We start from the raw sequence: 26,599 nt of genomic DNA, 5'->3' as shown, positions 1-26,599 counted from the left end.
CTTTTTTGATCTATTCAAGACATGAATAGTCATATTACTCATTATGTTATTCTCCTTAGAACAGTATTTAATTTTCTTGCTGCTTCCAGAAATTAATCACCTTAAAAATATAATACGATGATCACATTTAATATATATATATATTTGTATAACAATAGAATGAAAGAATAAAAGTTTGGAAGAATACATACCAAACTGTTAAGAGTGGTTGGTTTCTAATGCAGGTGGAATTAAGGAGAAAGGATTCTTGTAACTTTATGTACTTCTGAATGGTTTAAATTTTTTAGAATGTGCATGTCTTTTTTTTCAGTAAATTACAATAAAGTTAAAAAATGTATATATAAATTTTAAAACACTCTCTTAATTAGTCATTTGGTTCTAGGTGTTGTGCTAGGAAATAAGGATGTGAAGATGATTACTGATGATCCCCACATTCAGGGAGTTCAGTCTAGTAGAAGAAACTGACAAATCAATGGGAAATTACATTCAATCATCACCATAGTAATAGTCTTATTATAATAACAAATTCTTACTATGTGCTAGGGACTGTCCTAAGTACCTTTTAGTTTTAACTTATTTGATCCTTACACAACCATATGAGGTCAGTACTCTAATTTTCCTTATTTTACAACTGAGAGAATTGAGAAAAAGAGTAGTTAAGCAATTAAACTTGTTTAAACTCATCCAGCTTATTAGCAGCAGAGTTGGTATTCAAACCTAGGCAGCCTAGATTGTATTGCACTTTCAACAAAAGTAACAATAATAGGCAATACTTACTGAGTATGCACCTTGTTCCCACAGTACATTCTCTATCAACCAGCCATAGGTTTCTTTTTAAACATAAGTTTAATCATTTCACTCTTCTCATTAAAACTAATGGTTCCCAAACTCTCTCAAAGTACAACGCTCTGAAAATGTCCTACCCAGTTGCCCTATAAGATTAGGTCCTTTACTTCCTTTCTGATCTCACTTCCTACCACTTTCCCCTTCATTTGTTCACTCATTCCATGGCTACCTCCTTGCTGTTCTACAAATTGGCCAGCATTCCCCCGTCTCAAAACCTTTCCATTTGCTATTCCTTATGCCTGGAATGCTCTTCCTCCAGATATCTGCATGGTATGCGTGTCCTCTCCCTTCCTCTCTTTTCTTTCAGTTCTCCACCTCAGTATTTTATTAGAGAGGCCCTATTTTACCTATAAAATAGAACTCCATCCCTCTTACACAGCTTTATTGTTCTCCACAGCACTTAAACCCTCTAAGGTACTATATACTTGCTTATTATCTGTCTCCTTTCATCAGAAGGCAAGCTCCAGGAGAGCAGATCTTTGCCTGTTTTATTCATAGGCCTACCTCTAACACGTAGAACAGTGCAACATACAGTAGATGCCCCCAAAATATTTGAGGAATGAGTGGCTGATCAATCAAATATGTTACTCTTTTTAAGGAATTTTCCATATCCAGTCACTACTTTCTTACATCTCATTTACCATTTAATCCATCTAAACTGGTTTCAATCCTCACTATTTCTCTGAAACTGCTCTTGCCAAAGTCACCAATGACCCTCAAGTTGCCACATGAACCTGTTTCTGTCATTTTACCAATGTCTCCACAATAACTGACATAGCAAACCCTCCCTACCCCCCAATTCTTAAGAATGGGATATAACACATTCTCCTTTCTCTACACACTCTTGAAATGAACCCATCCATTCTCAGTGCTTTAAACTTTGCTATGTGCAAATGACCACGCAAACTTCTCTGAACCAGACCCATGTATCTGATTTCTAACTTTACATATCTACCTGACTGATTCACAGGCGTTTCTGTCTGTTCCTATGTATTCACCAAACCCGCTCCTCCCTGCTGTGGACTGAATTGTGTCCCCCACAAATTCAGATGTTGAAGCCCTAACCCCAATGTAACTGTACTTGGAGACATGGCCTCTAATAGGTAACAAAGTCTAAATGATAAATGAGGTCATAAGAGTGGGGCTGTGATCTGACAGAATTAGTGGTCTTATAAAAAGAGAGCTTGCATTCACCTGCTCTCTTTCTTTCTTTCCATGTATACACATCGAGGAAAGGCCATGTGAGGACACAGTGAGAAGGTAGCTGTCTGCAAGCCTGGAAGACAGTCCTCATGAGAAACCAAATTAGCCAGAACTATGATCTTGGACTTCTGGCTTCCAAAATTCTGACAAAATAAATTTCTGCTGTGTAAGAGACACATTCTGCAGTATTTTGTTATGGCAATCCCGGCAAACTAATACACTCCTCCTTCTTACTCCACGCAGTAAAAAATCACACAATTGTTAAGTCAGATAGCCAGGAATCTTTCTTCTCCCTTTTCCTTCACCCTAACTATCTACATTCAATCCATCAACATCCATGCTTCTAACTCCTTTCACTGCCACAATACCTATCCTCAAGTCCCTATCAATTAAGTCTCCTCTAAACTGGTTTCTCTGTTTCCACCACAGCATCCATTAAACCCATCTACCACAGAGCAACCAGCAAACCTTTTAAAAATGTAAACTAAGGGGCGCCTGGGTGGCGCAGTCGGTTAAGCATCCGACTTCAGCCAGGTCACGATCTTGCGGTCCGCGAGTTCGAGCCCCGCGTCGGGCTCTGGGCTGATGGCTCGGAGCCTGGAGCCTGTTTCCGATTCTGTGTCTCCCACTCTCTCTGCCCCTCCCCCGTTCATGCTCTGTCTCTCTCTGTCCCAAAAATAAATAAAAAAACGTTGAAAAAAAATTTTTAAATAAAAATGTAAATTAAGTCATGTAATTTTCTGCTGAAAACCCTTCATGGATTTCCCTGAGGAACACAGAGGACTATCAAAATTCTTTACCTCACCTGTAAGATTGTGTGTCTGGCCCTGCTCACTTTTCCAATCTCTAATTACCACTTTCACGCTCTACAATCCCACTACTCTGGCTCTCGTCCACTTTCTCAAGCCCACTCAACTCTTTTCGATCTCAGGGTATTTATACTTGCAGTTTCTTTACAAGGTATGCTCCTCCCCCTACAGCTGCCACAGCTGGAAAAGCCATAAAGTAGATTTATCCATAAAGTAGATTCCCCTATTTCAGAGTACGTTCATAGCTTTCTTACATAGCAATTATCTCAATTTATTTGTTTGCTTGCACTCTTGATTAACATCTCTCTCCCTCCTTTAACCATCTCATCCTCTTTCTCCTTGGCCTTTAAAGACAGAGATCATACATACCTATTTTGTCCATCACTCTATACCCAAGTCTTACAAGTTCTGACCTACAGAGGGTATTTGGTATTGGTGAATTGCTATGTATTCATGAATTTTATATTTCACAGTAAAATTTCATAGTCTATTCCACACATGTTCCATATATTTACAATTAAGATTATGCCTAGGCATTGTATATCAGTTGTTATTATTGTCGGAACACTTTTCTATTATGTTTTCTAACTGGTTCAGGAAAGCTATTAATTTTTTAAGTTTATCTTGCCTTCAACTAACTTACAAAATTCTTCTTAAACTTCTCATTTTTAATTGATTCTTCTATTTCTTCCTCTCTAATTATGTATGCCTCCTATGTCATGTCATATTAGAAAATTCAAAACACCTTTGAATAATAAGATGGTAGTCATCTACATTTTGTTAATTATTCTAACAGAAATTTTGCTGCTTGTTTTATCGTTAAAATAATGTTGGCTGGTTATTGATAAACTTTATCACGTTAAAAATGATCCAATCTTAAAATTTTTATCTTTTTCGTTTTTAATGGATTCATTTCTTATAAGACTACCAAGATTTTTTACTACCAACTATTAAAACTTTGCTTACACTGTACCTTATTTGCTTCCAATGAAGTCCTCTCTGCTGATTTAAAATCAGAATCCAAATAATGATATGAACGTTCTGACTTTTTAGGAGAGAAATCTAAAATTGCTGTGGAGAAAAAAAAAAAAAAAAAGCATGGATTTTTACATAATGGTTTGTTCAATGTCAAATAACTTTTTAATGTTATGTTTTATTTAGACTTTACTTACAGTCATTTTCAACTGTGTCCTTATTAGACTCAGCTCTCACTTGAAAATTGTCTTCAATATTAAAACTAATACCTCCTTTTGGAAAGTTGTCTTCATCTGGGAACTAGAAAACAGAGATCCATTTATCAGTTTATTTAGTAAAAAGAAACTGTATGTGTGTGTGTGTGTGTGTGTGTGTACATTTCTATATCTTTATCTACCTCTCTATATATACACATATAGCTTGTGGTTATAACGAGACACAGACAAACAGAAAACAATATGTTATGAAACCAATTCTAGTCAGGGAAAGTAGAGTATATTACATTTCATCTATTCTTACAGTTCACATTTCTTATACCTTAACACCATTGAAATGCAGATGAAGCCTGTGATGACACTTTTACATCTCTATAGCACCAGCAATGGTTGTAACATAGTTGGTATTGCTGTGCAAGTGAAACTATGTGCAAGTTAGACATACTGTTCATATATTGGTCACTTAAATAGGAGTTTGCATTAACATTACCATGTTATGAAATTTTGCTGTTTAAATGTATTCAAAAGGATGACATTATCATTTGCCATTGAACAAAAAAGTCTTGTGTTCACAGAAGGGCAAGGAAACAAAGCAGGGTGATATACCTTACTTGTGATATACAAATAAATCCAAGACTTCTTTCAATAAATATAACATTAAAAATCTAAGTGAAAGTGAAAAAGTTCTAGAGATCTGTTTCACAACATTGTAAATATACTTCACATAACTGAACCATACACATAAAAACGGATGAGGTTGGAAACTTTATGATGTGTTTTTTACCACAATAAAAAGTTTTCAATAAAAAGTCTAAGTGATAAAGCATCGTATGTTAACTGACTGTTCTTCTTTCTCAGTGGTGTATAATACAACAGTGCGCCTTTCAATCAGTGAGAGCACCTGAGAATTTAATGAACTACAGAATTTTTTTTTAAAGCTCAGAGACTGCTATATGCAATTTGCCACACTCACACCAAAAAAATTCTCTCTGGTCCTAGATCTATCTGGTCATTTTGCCTTAAAACATGTCATAGAAACTCATGACACAAAACATTACCATAACCAATGTATGTAAAAATAATTAGAAATAAAACAAATGGGGGTGCCTGGCTGGCTCAGTCAGTACAGCATGGGACTCTTAAGCTCAGGGTGGTGAGTTCAAGCCCCACATTGGGCACGGAATAAAAATAAAATAAATAAAACAAATGGATACAAATTTCATTTTCAATATGAGTGCCTCTATTCTCCTCAAAAAAAACCATAGGAAATAAGACACAAAAACATCTTTTATCTTTGATGAAACTAAGAAACAATGGTAACCTTAAACAACCATATATTAAGAGGATGGGGAAGAATACAAACTTCATCATATGAAAAAAGTCACACCACACCAAAGTACCTATTACAGGGGAGTCCAATGACAAGTAAACTGATTTACCCCTATAACCATGGAAACACTTAGAAACTATGCCGTCCACAGGGGCTGCTGAAAAAGTAGGCTACAAAAGGCTAAAAACATTTGATAGAAGCTTTATTTTAAAAAAAAAAATTTTTTTTCAACGTTTTTATTTATTTTTTTTGGGACAGAGAGAGACAGAGCATGAACGGGGGAGGGGCAGAGAGAGAGGGAGACACAGAATCGGAAACAGGCTCCAGGCTCCGAGCCATCAGCCCAGAGCCTGACGCGTGGCTCGAACTCACGGACCGCGAGATCGTGACCTGGCTGAAGTCGGACGCTCAACCGACTGCGCCACCCAGGCGCCCCTGATAGAAGCTTCAGAATGAGAAAAATCAAGAAAATAATGGGGAGGAAATTACCAAAAAATTATTTTTAAAAAAATTTTTACAAGACTGGTGGACTTGTATCTGCAGGATAGATTCACTGAGAATTCAATATCCAGTATTAATAAAACCTGAAGGAAGGTTCATCACTGTGAAATTTCAGGAATAAAGAATACAAAGAAAATATGCTTAAAAACCTCTAGGAGAAAACACTGATAAATTTAAATTTAAAAAGAAAAATAGCAGATCATATCCAATTTCTATATTTAGCCTATCAATCAAGGATGACAACAGAATAAAAATATTTACAACATACAAAGTCTCCCAAATTCTATTTCCCATTCTCTCCCAAATTCTATTTCCCATTCTCCCTTTCTTCAGAGGCACTTAAGATGTGTCATAACAAAACAAGAAAAAAAGACAATGTTCAAGATATAGGGAACTCAAGCTAGGAAATAGGCAAAGTTTATTTATTTTTTTTAATTTTTTAAAATGTTTATTTACTTTTGACAGAGAGAGAGAGAGAGAGAGAGAGACAGACAGAGTATGAGCGGGGGAGGGGCAGAGAGAGAGAGGGAGACACAGAATCTGAAACAGGCTCCAGGCTCTGAGCTGTCAGCACAGAGCCCGACACGAGGCTCACTCACAGACTGCGAGATCATGACCTGAGCCAAAGTCGGACGTTCAACCGACTGAACCACCCAGGTGCCCCTAGGCGAAGGTTAATTTTAAGATGCTAACTATACAGTGTAGATTAGAACAGACAGATGGAGGACATAGGAAAGAGATCCAAGGGGGAAAAAAATGAACTAACAAAGTTTATCTAATAAGTTTGTGTAGATTCCTGTATTGAAGGGTATTTTATAAAAAGCTTTTCGAGTATGTGAAAAATCTTTACTCCAATATTCAAAGAATACTAAGCAAATTTTTAAAAATGAGACAATTAGAAACTAAGAAAAAAATCCAAAATTATAAAAGAAACAAAATGTAACCACAGTATATTGTTTCAGCTGTGAAAATATTACAATATTTATAATACAAATGTTGAACATCTATTTATCTAAAAATATAGTTATACTAGGAATCTGAGAGAATATAAAGAAGGAATTCAGAAATAACTTATTCTACTTAACATAGCCAATCATTAGTTCTTACTAAAAATAGTGTAAAACCATGATAATAAAGAAAAGCAACAAGATTCATTATTAAAAAGAACTAAAGGAAAACTTAAGAGTTCTGGCTCCAGAAACCATGAAAAAAAGCACTGATAGATCTGATTACATAAATATTAAAAATGCAGTTCTGCAGAAAATCATAAACAGAACCAAAACACTAATACATTAGGAAAAATGGCAAACGGTTAGTTTTCTTAATATGAAAAGAGCTCCTACAAATCAAATATACAAATAACAGATAGAGAATGCTGTATGCCACAAATGTAAAATTTTATGGGAAAAATTTAAGATCAAAATAGAAAATATATTATTACAATATTGAAAAAATATCAATAAAATATTGTAAAAATGTCAATTCTCCTCAAGATTTACATACACAATGAAATTCCAATCAAATTCCCAGCATGTTTATGTACATGTGTGGAAATTATTAAGCTAATTCTAAATGTATATGGAAATGCAAAAAGCTAAAAAGAAGAAAGTGGGAAGATTTAGAGATGCATGAAAACACATACTTTGTAAGATATGAAGACTTCCCAAACTACAAACCAATGAATCAGAACAGAAACCAAAACTGGACCTGAAATATAAGGACACGTGATTTACACAGCAAAGGGGGAAACACAAAAGGATGGAGAAAAGATAGCCTTTTCAATAAACGGTGCTAGGTCAACTGAATGTCCATATGGAAAAAATATGAAACTTTATCCATATCTCAATACATAAAAAATTGTACATCAAAGTGTGAAAGGCAAATAATAAAGCTTCTACAAGATAATATGAGAGAATATTTTCTTTTCTTTCTCCTTTTTTTTTTTTTTTTAAAGAGAGAGAGAGTGTATCTGAGCAGGGGAGAGAGGGCAGAGGGAGGGGGGGAGAGAGAGGGAAAGAAAGAGAGAGAGAGAGAGAGAAAGAGAGAGAGAGAGAGAGAGGGAGAGAATGAGAATATCCCAAGCAGGCTCCACAGTCAGCACGGAGCTCAATCCCGCAACGCTGGGATCATGACCTAAGCTGAAATCAAGAGTTGGACGCTCAACCACTGAACCACCCAGGTGCCCCATGGAGGAAAGACTTCTTAGACCTAAGACAAAAAAGCATTGATCATAAAGGAAAGGGTAGATAAATTGTATTATGTTAAAAATTATAAACTTCCATTCATCAAAAAGCATCATTAGGAGTAAAATATAAGACAGAATCAGGGAAGGTATTTGCAAAGTATTCAACTGACAATGAGTATATATCCAATATATAAAGGATTTCAAAAATTAATTAAAAAGATAAACACATGAATTAAAAACTGAGGAAGAAATCTGAACAAATACTTCATCAAAGAGAATACAGAGAAGGCCAATAAGCATCTATAAAGGTCCCAACCTCACTGTTAGGCAGGAAAATGCAAACTAAAACCACAATGAAATACCACTACATATCTACCAGAATAGCTAATATTCAAAACACAAACTGTCAGAACCAAGCATTGATGAAGATATAGAGTGATGGGGACTCTCATACACTTCTGATAGAAATGTAAACTATAACAACCATTTTTGGAAAGCAGTTTGGCATTATATACTAAAAGCAAAGATATGCATATCTGGTGACTCAACAATCTCACTCCAATAAAGTATAATTAACAGAAGTGCATGGTAGCACACGAATGTTCCTATCAGCATTATCCATAACAACCAAATGCAAACAACTGAAGAATGGACAAACTGGGGAATATTCATACAACGGACTAGCACACCAGCAATGAAAATGAATAAACTACAGCTACAGGTAACAACAGTGATGAATTTCAAACGTTCAGTGTTGAACAAAAAGAATGAGACACAAAAAATACATTGCATATTACTACTCTATTTACATCAAGTTTTAAAAGCACAATGAATATATGGTGTTTTAAGTCAAACTAATGGTTACCTTTGGAGGAAACAGAAGGAGTAGTAGTTGAAAGGGAGTAGAGGGGGACTTCTGGGTGGAGGTTACATGGGTGTGTTCACTTCGTGGTAATCATTAAGCTGTGTACTTATGGTATGTACATTTATTTTGTATGTGCATCACATGTTAATAAAAAAGAAAAAAAATTTAATCTCTTTGACATTGTTTCAAATATATGCATATTGTTCTCTCTCTATGACCTCTATTTGGTAGCAATGAGAAGTACCTGGTGTCACAGTGAAGTGGGGGTGGGGATAATAGAAAAAAAGAAAAAATCTATAGCTGTTAAATATATTTTCTAAATGTGATCTATTTGCCATTGTCATGAATCCCTAGTCTTTTCTTAAATGAAAAGTAATCCTTTAAATTCCAGGTCCTAAAAGGCAGCAAATCTTTCAAATAAAATATTTTTCTCTTATTTAGATTGATTTCAGATACCATGCTTCTTATCAATTTACTAAACTCCTTTGTAACTTACATTTGTTCAAAGATTTAAATATAATCTGTTTATAAGATTTAACATTTACGTAAAGAAAATGATTTGGCAAGGTGCAACTAGAAAAAATATTTTTACCTGCAAGAAATCAATCTGCATACAAGCACTAGTCAATTTTGGTGTCAAAAAACAAGAGTCCGTCATGCAGTTTCCATACTCAATACTATCTGGGAACTGGCTGCATTCTAGCTGTGAGTTGTGTCCTCTGACCATCACAGTGCTAGTGGCTGATCCTTTCACTTGGTGCCCTTGAAACTCAACAGGCTACAAGTAAATTATTAAAAATGAGTATTGCATAAGTATATATTGATATATAGTCACAATGTATATATACACAGAAATCACAATTCAGCTCTATTAAATATTACTTAATGTAAGTAATTCTAAGTGACCAATACTAAAACCAGGAAAGACCCCTATTATCCTAATATGTTGATTATGAAATATAATTCAGTTATTGATTTAATTCAGTTCAAAATGAATAAGTACTAATTTTTTCATTATAAGCATAAAAGTATAGTTATAATGAACTAATTCCACCAGAAAGATGTGGAGCAGCTCACAGTTTGTGAGTTCGAGCCCTGTGTCAGGCTCTGCACTGATGACAGTATGGAGCCTGCCTCAGATTATCCCTCCCTTTCTCTCTGCCCCTCCCCCACTTGCTCTCTCTCAAAAATAAATGAATAAATTAAAAAAATCAGAAAGATGCAGCACCTGGGTAACTCAGTCAGTTGTGTCCAAGTCTTGATTTGGGCTCAGGTCATGATCTCATGGTTGTGAGACTGAGCCCCCAGTCGGGCTCTGTGTGGGACCTACTTGGGATTCTCTCTGCCCCTCCCCTACCTGTGCGTGCTCTTTCTCAAAACAAATAAACATTAGAAGAAAAAAAAACAGGAAGACATAGTTGCTCCTTTCTCTATGCTTCCCCTGTACATTATAAAATTTTCCATTATAGACTTACCACATTATAGTACAACAAAGTTTCTTCTTATCTATATACTACCTATACTGTAAGCTCCTTGAGGGAAGAGACCTTTTTGTTTCATGAGGATATAATGTGCATTTAACACTGTCTTTGGCATATAGGAGACAGTCAACAAACATGATAATAGGAGGGAAAGTAAGAGAAGAAATACAAGAAGCATTTTCCTTTGTTTAGGCATTTTGTACACTATCAGGCTTAATAGAGGAGGGATGGGGGCTCCCAGAAGATCTGATCCTATTGCTCTGAGACCAGAGGCCTAAAAATAGGATGCCAATCTAGGCATGTACTTCAGGGAGGTACTGTCATCTCCTCAGAGACTTGATCAGCTTTCAGGCTCCAAATGGCTTTCTCTGCTGCCCCCTTGAGGGCTCTAGGATTTTTACTCCTCACAGGATGACCAAACCTACCCAGAAAGTAGGAAATTAAGATTGCTAATAGAGCCAAAGGAATGTACATAAAGGACAAATTTATTTCTAACTCATAAATGAACAAAATTATAATAGTATATAATCTGAATATTCTCTTATTAAAAATGAAGATTCTAAATCATACATTTGAGAGGAAAATCAAATCTAAATTGCCCCTGTATGGGACTTTTATTGAAAATATCCTGAATTATGAAGCACACACATTTCAATAAAAAACAGTCTCAATTGGTAAAGACTGTATATTTCCGTTTTGTTTGATGGGGAATACACATTCTCCACAAGAACACAGATGCCTTGTTGTCTATGTTTCTAAGTGGATCTCTTCTGTAGAGATCTATTGGGTTTAAGAAACAGAATCGGTACTTACAAAACTCAACTATTTATATGCTACTTTCTCTATCAATTTTTGATATGCAGTAGGTGGAACTACTTAGACCTTGGTTTATATATACTTCTACAGAAGTAGAAGTGGTAGAGTAGACTATATGTTCATAGCTATAAAGATCTCTATTTTGTTCTCCACAGAACATTCATTAATTATACTTAATTTATTATCCTGTCCAACCCCTAGGGCATCCTTCACACACACACACACACACACACACATATATATATATATATATACATATACGTGTATATATATCCTTCATATATACATATATATGAGATGCATTATTATTAGTTCATGAGTAAAGAGAAAGGGCTCAAGACCAAACAAAGGCTAGCAGTCAGTTACTCTTGCTCTTAAAACCAGGTTAATTCATTATGCTCACTAACCTTCTACCTATGAAAACTCTGATAGTTGTATAAAAAACAGCAGGAAAAGATAGTAGATTAGAAAATCAAAGTTCTTCACAAGTTTTACCTTAGGATCACAGGTTTTTCTCTCTAACTGTTTAGGAATAACATCTAGAAAAGTAGCCTCTTCTTCATCTCCCAAGGGAAAGAACTAGAATAAAATATCAGTAAGTGTGTTAGCTACAATAGTTTTGTAGATGGTTCATGGGTTAGATGGGAAAATACTCCCAAAACTTAAAGTTTCCCATTTGAAAATACACTTGCCATTTCAATCTTCTGTATATACATATGTATAAAAGGTACCCCTGGCAAAGGAGTTCTCTAGCAGATAAGGCACTATGCTAATTAATTTTAAAATTCAGCAATAAAAAAATTCTAATCCTAAAATTTTAATTGAATGTTTTAACACTAGAAAAAATTGTTGAGTACCTAATAATTATCCATCAAACCTAATATTTAATGCAAATGCAGATTATTTAATTCAAAAATTAATATGAAATCAAAGGAGGAAAAATTGTAAACAGTGTTAACAGTTTATCTAAAGAATGAATCAGGGCACCTGGCTTGCTCAGTCAAGCACGCAACTCTTGATCTTAGGATTGTGGGTTGTGAGTTCAAGCCCCAAGCTGAGTGTTAAGCCTACTTAAAAAAAAAAAAAAAAAAAAAGAATAATTTTCTAGCAACCATAAAACACAAGATATAGACAATAGAAACTAGTCATTTTTAGTTCATCCAATGACAATGTAAAATAACCATGATTTCTACTATGATTTAGATAGAAAAATGAATTCAACTGAGAAGCAATTTTTATGTTTAAAAAATATAGAGAAAAAAATTCCCCCAATAGACAGAAGAGATAAATTAGTGTATTTCTTCAAATAATGGGAGCTTTCCATTAATAACAAAATACATTAACACATCTCCCAACGAAGTAGTTCTTGAAAACTTTCAACTCTTATTTTTTTATCAACTCACATTTTAGAATTAGAATTTTCTAATACAGTGAATTTAAAAAATCAATTAGCATAGCACCTTCTCTTCTGCTTTGCTATGTGTAGCTAATTATAGAAATAAAGTGGCAGTGTCATTAAGTGTATCCTCAAAGAGGACCCTAATTTAAAATTTTGAAAGTTCTTTCTATCACTAGTGTACATGAAGAGATTGCTTCAGAGGGTTGTAGTACAAAACGCATTACATAAATGCAAATATATTCCTATATTAATGCTACAGATTTAAATAATTTTTTTTGCAAAAGACCGTAAGACCTTTTTCATTACTGTTAAAATTACAATGCACTTTTTAAAAAACATGTAATTATTTACTTATTTATTTATTTAGAGAAAGCGTGAGCAAGAAGGGGCAGAGAGAGGGAGAGAGAGAATCCCAAGCATCTTTGCATTGTCAGTGCAGAGCCCTATGCAGGGCTCAATCTCATGAACTGTGAGATCAGGACCTGAGCCAATACCAAGAGTTACATGCTTAACTAACTGAGCCACCCAGGTGTCCCAAAACATGTAATACTTGTTTTAAGAGGAAACTCATTCTGGAGGAAAAAACAGTGATATTGTTTATTTGCAGTTTATACTTTGTGATAACTGTTCTTGAAAGCATTAAATCCTAATTTTTCAAGTGAAAGAAAGCATTAAGAATATGATCATATATGGCCCTGGGTGGCTCAGTCAGTTAAGCGTCCCACTCTTAGTTTCTTTTAGCTCAGGTCATGACCTCATGCTTCGTGAGTTCACACCAGTAGCGTGGTTCCTGCTTTGGATTCTCTCTCTCTGTCCCTCCCCTGTTCCTGTGCATGGTGCACCCACTCTCTTTCTCTTTCGAAATAAATGAACTTAAAAAAAAAAAAAAGAGGGGTGCCTGGGTGGCTCAGTCGGTTAAGCGTCCGACTTCGGCTCAGGTCATGATCTCGCGGTCTGTGAGTTTGAGCCCCGCGTCAGGCTCTGTACTGACAGCTCAGAGCCTGGAGCCTGTTTCAGATTCTGTGTCTCCCTCTCTCTCTGACCCTCCCCCGTTCATGCTGTCTCTCCCTGTCTCAAAAATAAATAAATATTAAAAAAAAAAAGTGACCATTTATAAGCTAAATTATGCAGTTGCTAATTTTGATTTTATACATTTGCTCTTATTATATACATAAAGTGTGAAAAATGATTGAGCCACCACAATATGAATTTTATTTGTTATGTTTTGTTCTCTTTTAGGCAAAGGAGTTGCAGGTGCAGCTGTAATTGTCAATGACAATTCTTGGATTAAGTAATGCTTACAAAGTTTACAGACTTAGTTTTATAATAAAAGATTTGTTATATAACCAAATTGCATTGACCACACAGGCATTGGTACAAAAGATAGCAGGATCATCTAAGTAAGTATAAAGGAGCAACTAATTATAAATGAGATTGAAAACTAGTGGTGCCTGGGTAGCTCAGGCGTTAAGCATCTGACTTTTGATTTTGGCTCAGGTCATGGTCTCACGATCATGACCTTAAGATTCTCTCTCTCTTCCTCTCTCTGTGCCCCTCTCCTACTTACACACATACTGTCTCTCTCTCTCTCTCAAAAATAAATTAATTAATTAAAAAATAAAAAATAAGATACATGAGACTGAAAACTGACAATGTAAAATACAAACATAAAATTATATGCCATACCTATATACACAACTATAATTTTTGGCTACTTTATAGTTTCAAAATGAACATACCTGCAAAGACTGAAGTGGTCCACTTGGTTTGACTTCATTTTCTTTTATAATCTTAGGAACAGAATATTAATATAAGAACAACTAAAAGGTAGTAGTAAGTTACAAAAAATACATAAATTTCAATTAGACATAAGAAATAAAAGAACACCATCACTAATAATCAAGGAAGTAAAAAATGTTAATGAAACACTATTTTACTTAGCAAGAATTGAAAATATCTTACTACTGGTGAATGTAGAGTGAAATAAATATTCATATTGTAAAACAGTAAGACTTTTAAATTTGACAATATATATCAAGAAAATTGTTCTTAGCCTTTCAAGCTATCAGTTCCACTTCTGGGACTCACATCTAAGGAAATAACTTAAATGTAAGCAATGATTCATGTGCAAAAACATTTACTAATATTTTATTTATCCTAGCAAAATGCTGGAAATAACCTAAATGTTCAAAATAGGGCACTGCTTGTCCAAAGCACAGGATATCCATAGGACGGAATAGTAAGTAACCTCTAAAAGATATATTTAACTGCTGGTCAGTACCCAGTAGCAAGCCACCAATGCCAAACTCTGTTCCGCAGCATGGGGTTTATTAAAGTTGTCAAGAATAAGACTGATTTCAAGAGATACCAAGTGAAATTTAGAAGACAAGAGCACAAAACTGATTACAATGCTTTGAAATGCTCGGCGATTCAGGATAAAAATAAGTACAACACACCTTAATACAGGATGGTAATTTGTGTAACAAACAGAGATCTCATTTGTCAGATTGCTAATGCCCCTAAAGGAGATAACACTAGTTTGTGCAGCTCATGGGCATGAACTCCCAAAGTATGGTGTGAAGGTTGGCCTGACAAATCATGCTGCAGCATAGTGTACTGGCATGCTGCTGGTCCACAGGCTTCTCAGTAGGTTTGGCATGGACAAAAGTCTATGAAGGCCAAGTGGAGGTGACAAGATGAATACAACGTGGAAAGCACTGATGGTCAATCTGGTACCTTCGTCTGCTATTTGGATGCAGGGCTTGCCAGAACCCCTACTGAAAATGAAGTTTGGGAGGCCCTCAAGGGACTTGTGGATGGAGGTTCCTCTACCCCTCATAGTACCAAAAGATTCCTTGGTTATGATTGGGAAAGCAAGGAATTCAATGCAGAAATACATCAGAAGCACATCCTGGGTCAGAATGCTGCAGATTATATGTGTCACTAATGGAAGGAGACTAAGATGCTTACAAGAAACAATTCTCTTAATAAAGAACAATGTAACTCCAGGCATGATGGAGATGTATAAGAAAGCTCATGCTGCTGTACAAGAGAATCCAATCTTTGAGAGAAGCCTAAGAAAGAAGTTAAAAAGAAAAGGTGGAACCATTCCAAAATGTCTCTTGCCCAGAAGAAAGATCGAGTAGCTGAGAAGAAGGCAGCTTCCTTAAAGCGCAGGATCGGCTGCTGAGAGCTAATAAACCAAACCATTATTTTCTTTGAAGATTTTTCAGATTAAAGATAATAATAAACCTATTCACCAAGCAGCTAAAAAAATAAAATAAATTAATAAAAGATATATTTAATAAGTGTTTTAATGATGTGAGAAATACATTAAGGGGATAAGATATAAAACTATTTGCACACATCAAGCTAACCATATTTTTAAAAATAGGCCAAAAAATCCTGGAAACACTAATAATAATTATCTCTCAGTAGGTTGTTTTATTTTTTCTTCACTTTATTCTATAATTAAAAAAGAGAAAACATCAAGATTATTAAAAAAAAAAAACAGTAACATGGAAAACAGTAAGATACAAAGTGGGGCAAATGAAACATTTCACTTTCTTTTCTTTTAAATATATCTTCTCGAAAAAGTGTCATATGAATTATCCCTCCAAATATGCTAATAGTATCCCCACTGAGAAACAAGAATTTAGATTTATTCTAATAAATTAATTTTATTCTAGAATTTCAATGTATCTAATTAGTACTATTATTTTTATATTACTACAATGGTTCCCAAACTGTTCAAGGTACTTTGGGGTGCCACAGGAAACTCAACATGGGCTCCATAAGATATTTTAAATTTAAGGGAAATACAGTGTCATTTGACCTCTATTGAATGAACTACTAACTCAAGGTAGTTCTATTTCAACAACAGATCTTATGTCATTTCTCTCAATGGCACCTTGTAAAGCTGAGTTTTCAGAAATTGCTATGATAAAAAAAAAATCAATTACCATGAGAAAAACAACGTGAACTAATTATTCTAAGGTTTGAGAAGCTGAGCAGTGCCCAACAAATGCATACATTCTATCAGTGATTGTGTTTAAAAATAAAATGCTTACAGCAACTTCTTACTTAACACATCTCTAGAGGCAAGGGAAACAAAAGCAAAAATGAACTCTTGGGACCTCATCAAAATAAAAAGCTCTACACAGCGAAGGAAGCAATCAGCAAAACTAAAAGGCAACTGACAGAATGGGAGAAGATATTTGCAAATGACATATCAGATAAAGGGTTAGTATCCAAAATCTGTATAGAACTTATCAAACTCAACACCCAAAAAACAAATAATCCAGTGAAGAAATGGGCAAAAGACATGAATACATATTTCTCCAAAGAAGACATCTAGATGGCCAACCGACACATGAAAAAATGCTCAACATCACTCATCATTGGGGAAATACAAATCAAAACCACAATGAGATACCACCTTACACCTGTCAGAACGGCTAACATGAACACCTCAGGCAACAACAGATGTTGGCGGGGATGCAGAGAAAGAGGATCTCTTTTGCACTGCTGGTGGCAATGCAAGCTGGTGCAGCCACTCTGGAAAACAATATGGAGGTTCCTCAAAAAATTAAGAATACTGGGGCGCCTGGGTGGCGCAGTCGGTTAAGCATCCGACTTCAGCCAGGTCACGATCTCGCGGTCCGGGAGTTCGAGCCCCGCGTCAGGCTCTGGGCTGATGGCTGAGAGCCTGGAGCCTGTTTCCGATTGTGTCTCCCTCTCTCTCTGCCCCTCCCCCGTTCATGCTCTGTCTCTCTCTGTCCCAAAAATAAATAAATGTTGAAAAAAAAAATTTAAAAAAAAATTAAGAATAGAACTACCCTACAACCCAGCAATTGCACTACTAGGTATTTATCCAAGGGATACAGGTGAGCTGTTTTGAAGGGGCACATGCACCCCAAAGTTTACAACAGTGCTATTGACAATAGCCAAAGTATGGAAAGAGCCCAATGTCCACTGACGGATAAATGGATAAAGATGTGGTATATATATATATATATACAATGGGGTATTACTTAGCAATCAAAAAGAATGAAATCTTGCCATGTGCAACTACATGGATGGAACTGGAGGATATTATGCTAAGTGAAAGTAGTCAGAGAAAGGCAAATATCATATGACTTCACTCATATGAGGAATTTAAGATAGAAAACAGATGAACATAAGGGAAGGGAAACAAAAATAATATAAAAACAGGGAGGGGGGCAAAACTAAAAGACTTAAATATAGAGAACAGAGAGTTGCTGGAGGGGTTGGGGGGGGGATGGTTTAAAAGGGCAAAGGGCATTAAGTAATCTATTCCTGAAATCATTGTTGCTCCATATGCTAACTAACTTGTATGTAAATTAAATAAACTAAAAATTAAAAATAAATAAAATGTTTACAGTAATCATTTCACTATACATATATCAAATCATTATGTTGTACACCTTAAACTGATCACAATGTTATATTTTATATCAATGAAAATGGAAAAAATAAAAAGCTCACTAAATTACTAGGACATAATACTTACTATGTTGTTTAATACTACTAACAACTTAATAAATGGAACTGCCAGGTTTGGCTTTTCTTTTTTCCTTTTAGCCAAGGGATATAATGAAAAATATTCTGATACAAGGTGTGGGAGAGTCATGAAGCAAGATAGCTTGGAACCCTTTATATTACTGTAATTTCATTACTAATGACAACATTCTATATCAAAATATAAGAATATGCTGATAGGAAAAAAAAAAAAAAAGACGTACCTGTTGAGAATCCTGGTTCAGATGAGGAAACTTTGGTAAAGTTTGTGAAACTACTTCAGTCAATGGTTTCCTAGCTATAATAGATAAAATGAAATTATTTTATTCATCATACATATAGTAGTGTTTTAAACTTTTTAAAAACTTATTTCTAGGGGCACCTGGCTGACCCAGTTGATGATGACAACTCTTGATGTCGGGGTTGTAGGTTCAACCCCACACTGGGTATAGATACTACTTAAAAATAATAAAATCTTTGGGGGTACCTGGGTGGCTCAGTCGGTTAAGTATCTGATGCTTGATTTCAGCCCAGGTCATGATCTCATGAGAGATCAAGCCTCCATGCTGACAGCACAGAGCCTGCTTAAGATTCTCTCTCTCCTTCTCTCTGCCTCCCCCCAACTCCCACTTGCACGAGTCTGTGTACGCTCTCTCAAAATAAACATTTAAAATAATAACAATAAAATCTTTAAAAAACCACCTAAAACTGAATGAAACAAGGAATACAACTTAAATTTGAAGATAAGGTAGTCTTGATAATTGTTGAATATGGATTTTGGATATCTGAGGATTCATTGTCTATTCTCTGTATGTTCAAACATTTTCATGATAAAAATTTTTAAATAAGATTTTTTTTGGCTATGTTCTAAGTCAGTACTAGAAATGCTTCCTTTCGTCAAACTAATTGAAAAACTGAGTAAACAGCTAATAATCTATACTAAAAATTCTAAAAATGAAACATTAACTGTTAGAAGAAAGCCAAGACCACCCTATACAGCTGCTATGTGCAAACACGGAAAAGAAAAGAAGAACTTCATGCTATTTCTGGGTCTATTTTAAACCCATTTGACTATGGTTTGAGAAAAAAAACCTTCAATTATTTCCAAAGTGTATTATGCCAGACACTGGGAAAACAGCAGTCCCTTGAAAAGGGAGAGCCACAGAATAAACAAACCGCATAAATTCAGATTATGATACAAAAGGGCATCATAAAGGTTGATATGACAGACTAATGTAGATACGATGACTGGAAAGCTCTCTTGTGGGAAGTGACACTTAAGTTGAGATCTGAATATAAGAAAAGGCCACCAGCTATGCCAGGGGTAAAGGTGTTGAGACCAAAGGCACAAGTAAAAAGACTCTTGAGACAGAGAAGTTGACAAGTCTACTGAATACAAAAGACATGGTGGCCAGGCCATCCTACCTTGCTTCAAAATAGGATTTTTTTTTTCTTAAAGAAAAGTGCATATTCAATCATTTCAATTCCTTCTAAAGTCACCAAGACTATAACTTTTTAGTCGATTGTTATTTATGGTTTCATTATTTTCCTGTTAAAATTCAGAATACATTAAATGAAATAAAAATAAGTGGATCTTGGAACTTGATGCTATTTTTAAAAAGATTTTCATGCACTGCATGAAAATTGGTGTGTTTTCCTTGATTGCCTTCACTCAAGAATAAAATTCTAAATTAACATTTCAAAGTTATTCTTAATTATCTCATAAAAACTTTAACCTACTGAAGAAAAAAATTTTTTTAAACACATTCACACATCCTAAATTGGTGGTAAAACTGACTCATCTCTAATTCTGTATTAATTTTCTCAGATTGTCTTAAGAAAACCAACATTTCTTTTTGAAGAAATACATTTATATCAGAAAACAAATACAGTTAATCTTCCTTACAGATCTTACCTACGCACTAAAATTTATTCAGAAACCCCAAATCAATACCCTGTTTTTGAGGTCGTTTGTAGACATACAGAACTACAAAAAATAAGTTGCCCGACATATACATTCCCAGCTGAGGTAGAACAAGGCAACACTCTGCCTTCTTGAGCTCTCATACTATAAACAAGTATCCTTTTTGTCATCTACTTAGCCCATGTTTTTGTATTTGGGGGCTTTTTGTAAGGGACTGTGCTATTTAAAATGTTCCCTAAGCATAGTGCTGTCTAGTGTTGCTAAGTGCAAGAAGGCTGTGATGTCCCTTACAGAGAGAACATATGTTAAATGAGTTTCTTTTTTCTTTTTTAAGTTTATTTATTTATTTTGAGAGAGACAGAGAGAGAGTGCAAGCAGGGGAGGGGCAGAAAGAAAGGGGGAGAGAGAGAGAGGGAGAGAGAGAGAGAGAGAGAGAGAGAGAGAGAATCCCAAGCAGGTTCTGCACTGTCAGCACAGAGCCTGATGTGTGGCTCCAACTCACAAACTGAGATTATGACCTGAGCCGAAAACCAAGATTTGGACGCTTAACCAACTGAGCCATCCAGGCGCCCCTAGACAGAGGTTTCTTTCAGACATTAGTCATAGTGCTGTTCACTACAAATTCAATGTTAATGGATCAACAATATATATTGTCTTCAAATGGAAACACAGATAAAAACAAGATTTTGATCAGTTGATGAAAATGCTTTGACCAGAGGCTTGAAGGAATCTACCCCTAAAAGCAATGACTCATTTTTCACTAATTCAGTGTTTATGTTGATTTTATAGAATATAACTACCACAAATAAGAAGAATCAACTGAAATCCTCTTTTTAACTTGATGAGAAAAAAGATTTCTTAAAACTAAATTCTATAATTCTCAAGTCTTCATACTAGGGATTTACATCCTTATATGATATTACATAATCATATTTACCCCTACTTATTTTTCATTAAAATTTCTTCTTTCTTTTTAATTTTTAGAAAACAAACTATCAACTGCCATCAAACAACTACATTTTTTAAATTAAATTAAATTTTAACTTTATTTATTTTTTAATATGAAATTTATTGTCAAATTGGTTTCCATACAACACCCAGTGCTCATCCCAACAGGTGCCCTCCTCAATGCCCATCACCCACTTTCTCCTCCCTTCCACCCCCATCAACCCTGTTTATTCTTTTTTTTTTATAGTTTTTAAATTTTTTTAACGTTTTTTAAAATTTATTTTTGAGACAGGCAGAGACAGAGCATGAACAGGGGAAGGTCAGAGAGAGGGAGACACAGAATCTAAAACAGGCTCCAGGCTCTGAGCTGTCAGCACAGAGCCCGACGCGGGGCTCGAACTCATGGACCGCGAGATCATGACCTGAGCCAAAGTTGGCCGCTTAACCGACTGAGCCACCCAGGCGCCCCTATTCTCAGTTTTTAAGAGTCTCTTATGGTTTGTCTCCCTCCCTCTCCAACTTTTTTTCCCATTCCCCTCCCCCATGGTCTTCTGTTAAGTTTCTCAGGATCCACATGAGTAAAAACATATGGTATCTGTCTTTCTCTGTACAACTTATTTCACTTAGCATAACACTCTCCAGTTACATCTACGTTTCTACAAAAGGCCATATTTCATTCTTTCTCATTGCCAAGTAGTATTCCATCGTGTATATAAACCACAATTTCTTTATCCACTCATCAGTTGATGGACATTTAGGCTTTTTCCACAATTTGGCTATTGCAAACAACTACATTTTAAAGAAACATATCAGGGGTGCCTGGGTGGCTGAGTTGGTTAAGCCGGCCAACTCCTGGTTTTGGCTCAAGTCATGATCTCACAGTTTGTGAGTTCGAGCCCCTGCTTGGGATTCTCCTTCTCTTTCTGTTCCTCCCATACTTGTGCTTTCTCTACCCCTTTCTCTCACTCAAATAAATAAATAAACAAACAAACTTAAAGAAACATATCAGTACATATAATAATTTATTCCTATTTTTCTCAGGAATCCTTGAGATATTCAAATAAGAATTCAATTTTAACTTCTCTTTGAGTATCATAAAGTACATTGTTCATTCACATTCATATGTATATAATATTTGCTATATTTACTAATATGTTCTATAATAGTTTTTCTTTAAAAAAAATGTTGCTGTTGGCAACATACCATAAGCAAAGTCAGAAGACCAATACTATACTGAAAGAAAATATCTGCAACATATATCATAGATAAGAGGCTAGTATCTCTAATATATAAAGAACCCTTACAAATCAATGAGAATAAAAAGAACAACACCCATTAAAATCTGGACAAAAGGGTAAGAAAATTCATGAAAAAAAGATATATAAATGATACTTAAACATATGAAAAGATGCTCAATTTCACTTGTAGTAAGAGAAATGCAAATTTAAGTATACTGAATGCCATTTCTCATCTATTAGATTAGCAAAATTCAAAAGCTTGGTAACACACTATATTGGCAAGACTAGAGAAACAAGCACTCTCAAACATTACTGACAGGGCTACGAAATGGAGGGAATTTTGAAGTATCTAATAAAGTCACGCATTTACGCAGCAAACCTACTGGGAATTTGCCCTGAAGACACACCTCAAACAATATGCAACACACACACACACACACACACGGTTATGTATTGTCACATTATTTGTAATAGCAAAGTATTGGAGACAGGTTGCATAAATGATGGTTTATCCACACAGCGGAGTATTACACAGATATAAACAAATAAAATGAGGATGTGTCCTATGAATTGATATGAAGTGATTTCCAGAATATATTAAGTGAAAAGTAGGTGCTAAAGAATATACAGACTTTACTGTCTTTTGTTGAATATGTGTGTGTCGGGGCGGGGGGGGGGGGGGGGGGGACAAGAATTTAAACATAGAGCTGTTTATTTTTGCAAAAAAGAAACACAGGTATGATATATTGGTTACATATAGCAGGTGAGTAAGAACAGGATAAAAGGCTTAAGGAAGGCATATGAATTTATGTTTTTATACAGCTTTGACTCTTAACTAGGTTCATATTTTACATAGTCAGAAATAAAAATAAATCAACAAGGTTGCACAAAAAACCCCTCATACTGAAATATAAACAATAAACTTAACTATATTTACATCAAATGATACTACAATCACAGTAAAGAAAAGTAACCCAAGTAACTTTTGAACATAATACTCCAACTCTATATTCCCAGGATACATTCTAAAAAAAAAAACCAAAAAAACCAAAAAAACAAAAAAAAAATCAAAGGATTTGTGAACTTCACAAACTTGTAAAGGTTTTTTTGCTAGTAGTGATACTAGTATAACAAGTTGGAAGCTATTTTATGTGTATTGTATGTAGAATTGAAGAAGTAAATATACGGATGTTGTTGGGAACCAGGGCCCCTTCTCATTTTAGAAGTAAAGAAATATAATCATGAAATGGAAGGACAGGAAGAACCCTGTGGTTTAGAACTGGAATTAGAGATATCAATATGAACTCATGATTATTTTTTAAAAGTATCTTCCAGCAGGGTGTCTGGGTGGCTCAGTCAGATGAACCTCTGACTTCAGATCAGGTCATGATCTTAGGGTTCATTAACTCGAGCCCTGCTTCGGGTGAGTGTGAGCCCCACTTCTCTCTCCCCCTCTCTGTCTCTCTGCCCCTTGCTCACTTGCGCTCTCTCTCTCTCAAAAAAAAAAAAGAAAAAGCATCTTCTAGCACACATCTAAAAATGTAAGACAGGAATGGATATTCACACACATATTGCTTATATATGCCTATATATGTTTATATATGCATAAAACATTTGCAGAAGGATATCCTGGAAGGAAACTGTGGCTAATTCTGAGGATTGGACTGAGGGACTGCAGAACTTACTAGATTATCTATTAGAACTGATTTTACCAAGTACATGTATTACCTATTTAAATACTATGTAATTCTTAAGTTTATTTATTTTGAGAGAGAGAGAGAGAGAGAGAGACAATGAGCAGAGAGGGAGAGAGACAGAGAATCCCAAACAGGCCCTGCACTATTAGCATGGAGCCCAAAGCAGGACTCGAAACCACGAACCATGAGATCACGACCTGAGCCAAAATCAAGAGTTGGACACTCAACCGACTGAGCCACCCAGATGCACCAATACCATGTAATTCTTTAACGTAGCCTCCAAAGCAAATACTTTTCATCCTTACAGTTATACAGAGAACAATCCAAAACAAACACACCAATCTAACCTTCAGGATTGCTGTCTAGCTCACATGTCTGCAGAGTTCCTTGTTGCTTAAAGGTTGTATTTTTCTTTTTCAATATTTCCAAGCCTTCTAAAGCCGTACTATGTTCAGACAATGACTTTAAAAGGGAAATGTTATTTACTAATCCAGAGAGTTCTGAAGGATTTCTAGGAATATTCCAGTATTGTTTGCTTTCTCCAACAGTTTCCACATCAATATGGTCATGGTCTAAACTTCTAATCCTTCCCAAATCTTCAGGTTCAGGAATACACGCTTCTGTGTCTTTGGAAATTGGACGCTTTTTTCCCAGAGGGTAAAACAAAGAATTAGAAACTTGGGTATTTGATTTATCAAGTGCAACACATTCTTCAGAGTGATTCTGATTGACATTTAATTGTTGGATACTGATATCACTGCTAGAAGTTGATGGTGAAACCCATTCATCATTTTTGTCTACATTACTTCCCATAACAAAAGGCTGAGGCTCCTCCTGGTCTGAGAATAGGCTATTTTCAGGAGTCTGATTAATGACTATATTTAAATGAGGAATATGTAAATTCGAGCTGACATCTTTAGATTTACTCAGTAGTGAAGCAGTATCATAGTTAATTCTCACTTTTTGAATAGATTTATTAGCATCTTCATTATTATCTACATATACGTCATCAGTCCATTCTAAGGATGAGTCAAAATTGCTTAATGTGTCACTGTACTCTTCTGTTCCTTTTCTAACGTTTTCAGCTTTCCAAGGTCCTGTGTCAAAAGCCACATAAGCTTTATCACAAAATTGTGATAGAAGAGTCTCTTTAATAGGAAATGTCTTTGTAGGTTTATCCCCAATAGACGTTAAGAGAGACAAATGTTTACTGCCAACTTCTGTACAGCTTATATCTTCACATCTCTTTTGAACATCTGGACTACTGTCATTAACCAAAGTTTCCTTTACACGACTCCCTGAATCCTGGGAAATTTTGTTGTTTTCCTGTGACTCCTCTTCAGTGTCACTGGTTTCAAAATTGTTCAGATTAAAAGTCACCTCCACAAGTGGCTGTGTTACATTGCTCATAGGTTTGGGAATACTATTAAGACTTTCACTATCAGTATTACTGTTAGAAAGCATGCTGGTAAAGTCATCAGAGACCCTAGAATTTTTACTTCTAGAAGATTCAATCTGTAGATGTTCAGATTCTGGCAGAAACGACACTGGCTGTTTGTACTCCTTTTCTGGTGTTCCACATATATTTATCTCCTGAGTATTTTCTCTAATGAGAACTGATCCTTTTAGACACATCTGGTCATTTTCATTAACAGGTATTTTATTATTTTTTTGAATGTCAGGCTCGGATAATAAGCCATCATTCTCTACATTGCTACAGGTAACTGGTATATGGTTGCTTTCACAGAATGAAGGAATTTCCAGTTTTACTTCCTGATCCCAAAATTGATCATTAGCATCTACTGGCTTGTCTTCATTATACTTTTTACCCTCTTCAGCACATGTTTCAAAGAACTGTATCTTTTCTTGTACCAAAAGGTCTCTCAAATTTAAATCTATATTGTCTCCCTGGGCCTTGGGTTTCCTTTCTATATTATTTCCATCTTCACTAGAAGAATGTACAGGTGAGCTCTGTGAGGATAAATACATGGCCCACCGGCTTTTATTTCTCACGTTTTTTTCTGATTGATGCCGGTCGTGTAAACTTTCTGTGCTCTTCACGTCAGCACACTCCTTCTGTTCAATTATGCACTTTGGTTTAGTAGGAATGTTTATACTTCCTTGTAGTTGTATCTGAGGGATATGTTCTGTAATCCCAGAATTTAGCTCCTTACACATAGCTGACTTGGACTTCAAAAGAGCTAATATATGTGCTTTGCTTCTGACGTTTTGTGAAACTCCCAAACAGTCAGATATCAAACCATCTTTTTTTATGGCCTCATTGGTCAGTAAAGAATCTGAATGCTTATTTACAGAACAGACAGGAAAGCAAGAATAATTTTCTTCACATAGCATTTCTGGGTTACTCTTAAAAGATGGAGTAGAGACAACTGAAGAAAAACGTAAGCCATTTGCTTCTCTATTCCTGTAAGTGACAATGTTCTCAGGGTCTATTGGCATATTATTTATATCTTTCTTGCCAGCAGTAGAAAACAAAGGAGGTGTGCTGTACAAGGGAGAAAGAAAATTAGGGCCAGGTTTCTTAGCCTCAAGTGATGCAGTTGATTCACCATTTTCTGTAATCATCATTTTCTTTGGCACTTGACGTGGTCCTTGAAAACCCTAA

General features: G+C 35.3%; 1 protein-coding gene and 1 pseudogene across 6 annotated transcripts in view; one reads left to right on the top strand and one right to left on the bottom strand.

The window, feature by feature from the left end:
* The window catches only part of ZGRF1 (zinc finger GRF-type containing 1), an 83,868-nt gene that overhangs the window by 37,401 nt on the left and 19,868 nt on the right, over window positions 1–26,599 (bottom strand). For 5 of the 6 annotated variants that reach the window (XR_008296187.1, XR_008296188.1, XM_027062777.2 and 2 more), the window contains 7 exons: window positions 24,321–26,595; window positions 18,391–18,464; window positions 14,365–14,415; window positions 11,722–11,805; window positions 9,522–9,707; window positions 4,031–4,133; window positions 3,832–3,929 (listed from right to left, as the gene is read on the bottom strand). Coding sequence is in view for 4 of the 6 variants with exons in the window: in XM_027062777.2 (XP_026918578.1) it covers window positions 3,832–3,929; window positions 4,031–4,133; window positions 9,522–9,707; window positions 11,722–11,805; window positions 14,365–14,415; window positions 18,391–18,464; window positions 24,321–26,595 (2,871 nt within the window). In the remaining 2 variants the exon portion in view is untranslated. The remainder of the gene's footprint in view (window positions 1–3,831; window positions 3,930–4,030; window positions 4,134–9,521; window positions 9,708–11,721; window positions 11,806–14,364; window positions 14,416–18,390; window positions 18,465–24,320; window positions 26,596–26,599) is intronic. The other variant, XM_027062787.2, reaches the window with a different exon arrangement.
* On the top strand, window positions 14,864–15,934 carry LOC106966329 (60S ribosomal protein L5-like; annotated as a pseudogene).

The sequence above is a fragment of the Acinonyx jubatus genome, chromosome B1 (assembly GCF_027475565.1).
Source record: "Acinonyx jubatus isolate Ajub_Pintada_27869175 chromosome B1, VMU_Ajub_asm_v1.0, whole genome shotgun sequence".
NCBI lineage: Eukaryota > Metazoa > Chordata > Mammalia > Carnivora > Felidae > Acinonyx > Acinonyx jubatus.
Note: the sequence above shows the minus strand (reverse complement) of the source record. Positions and strands in the feature narration are given on the sequence as shown.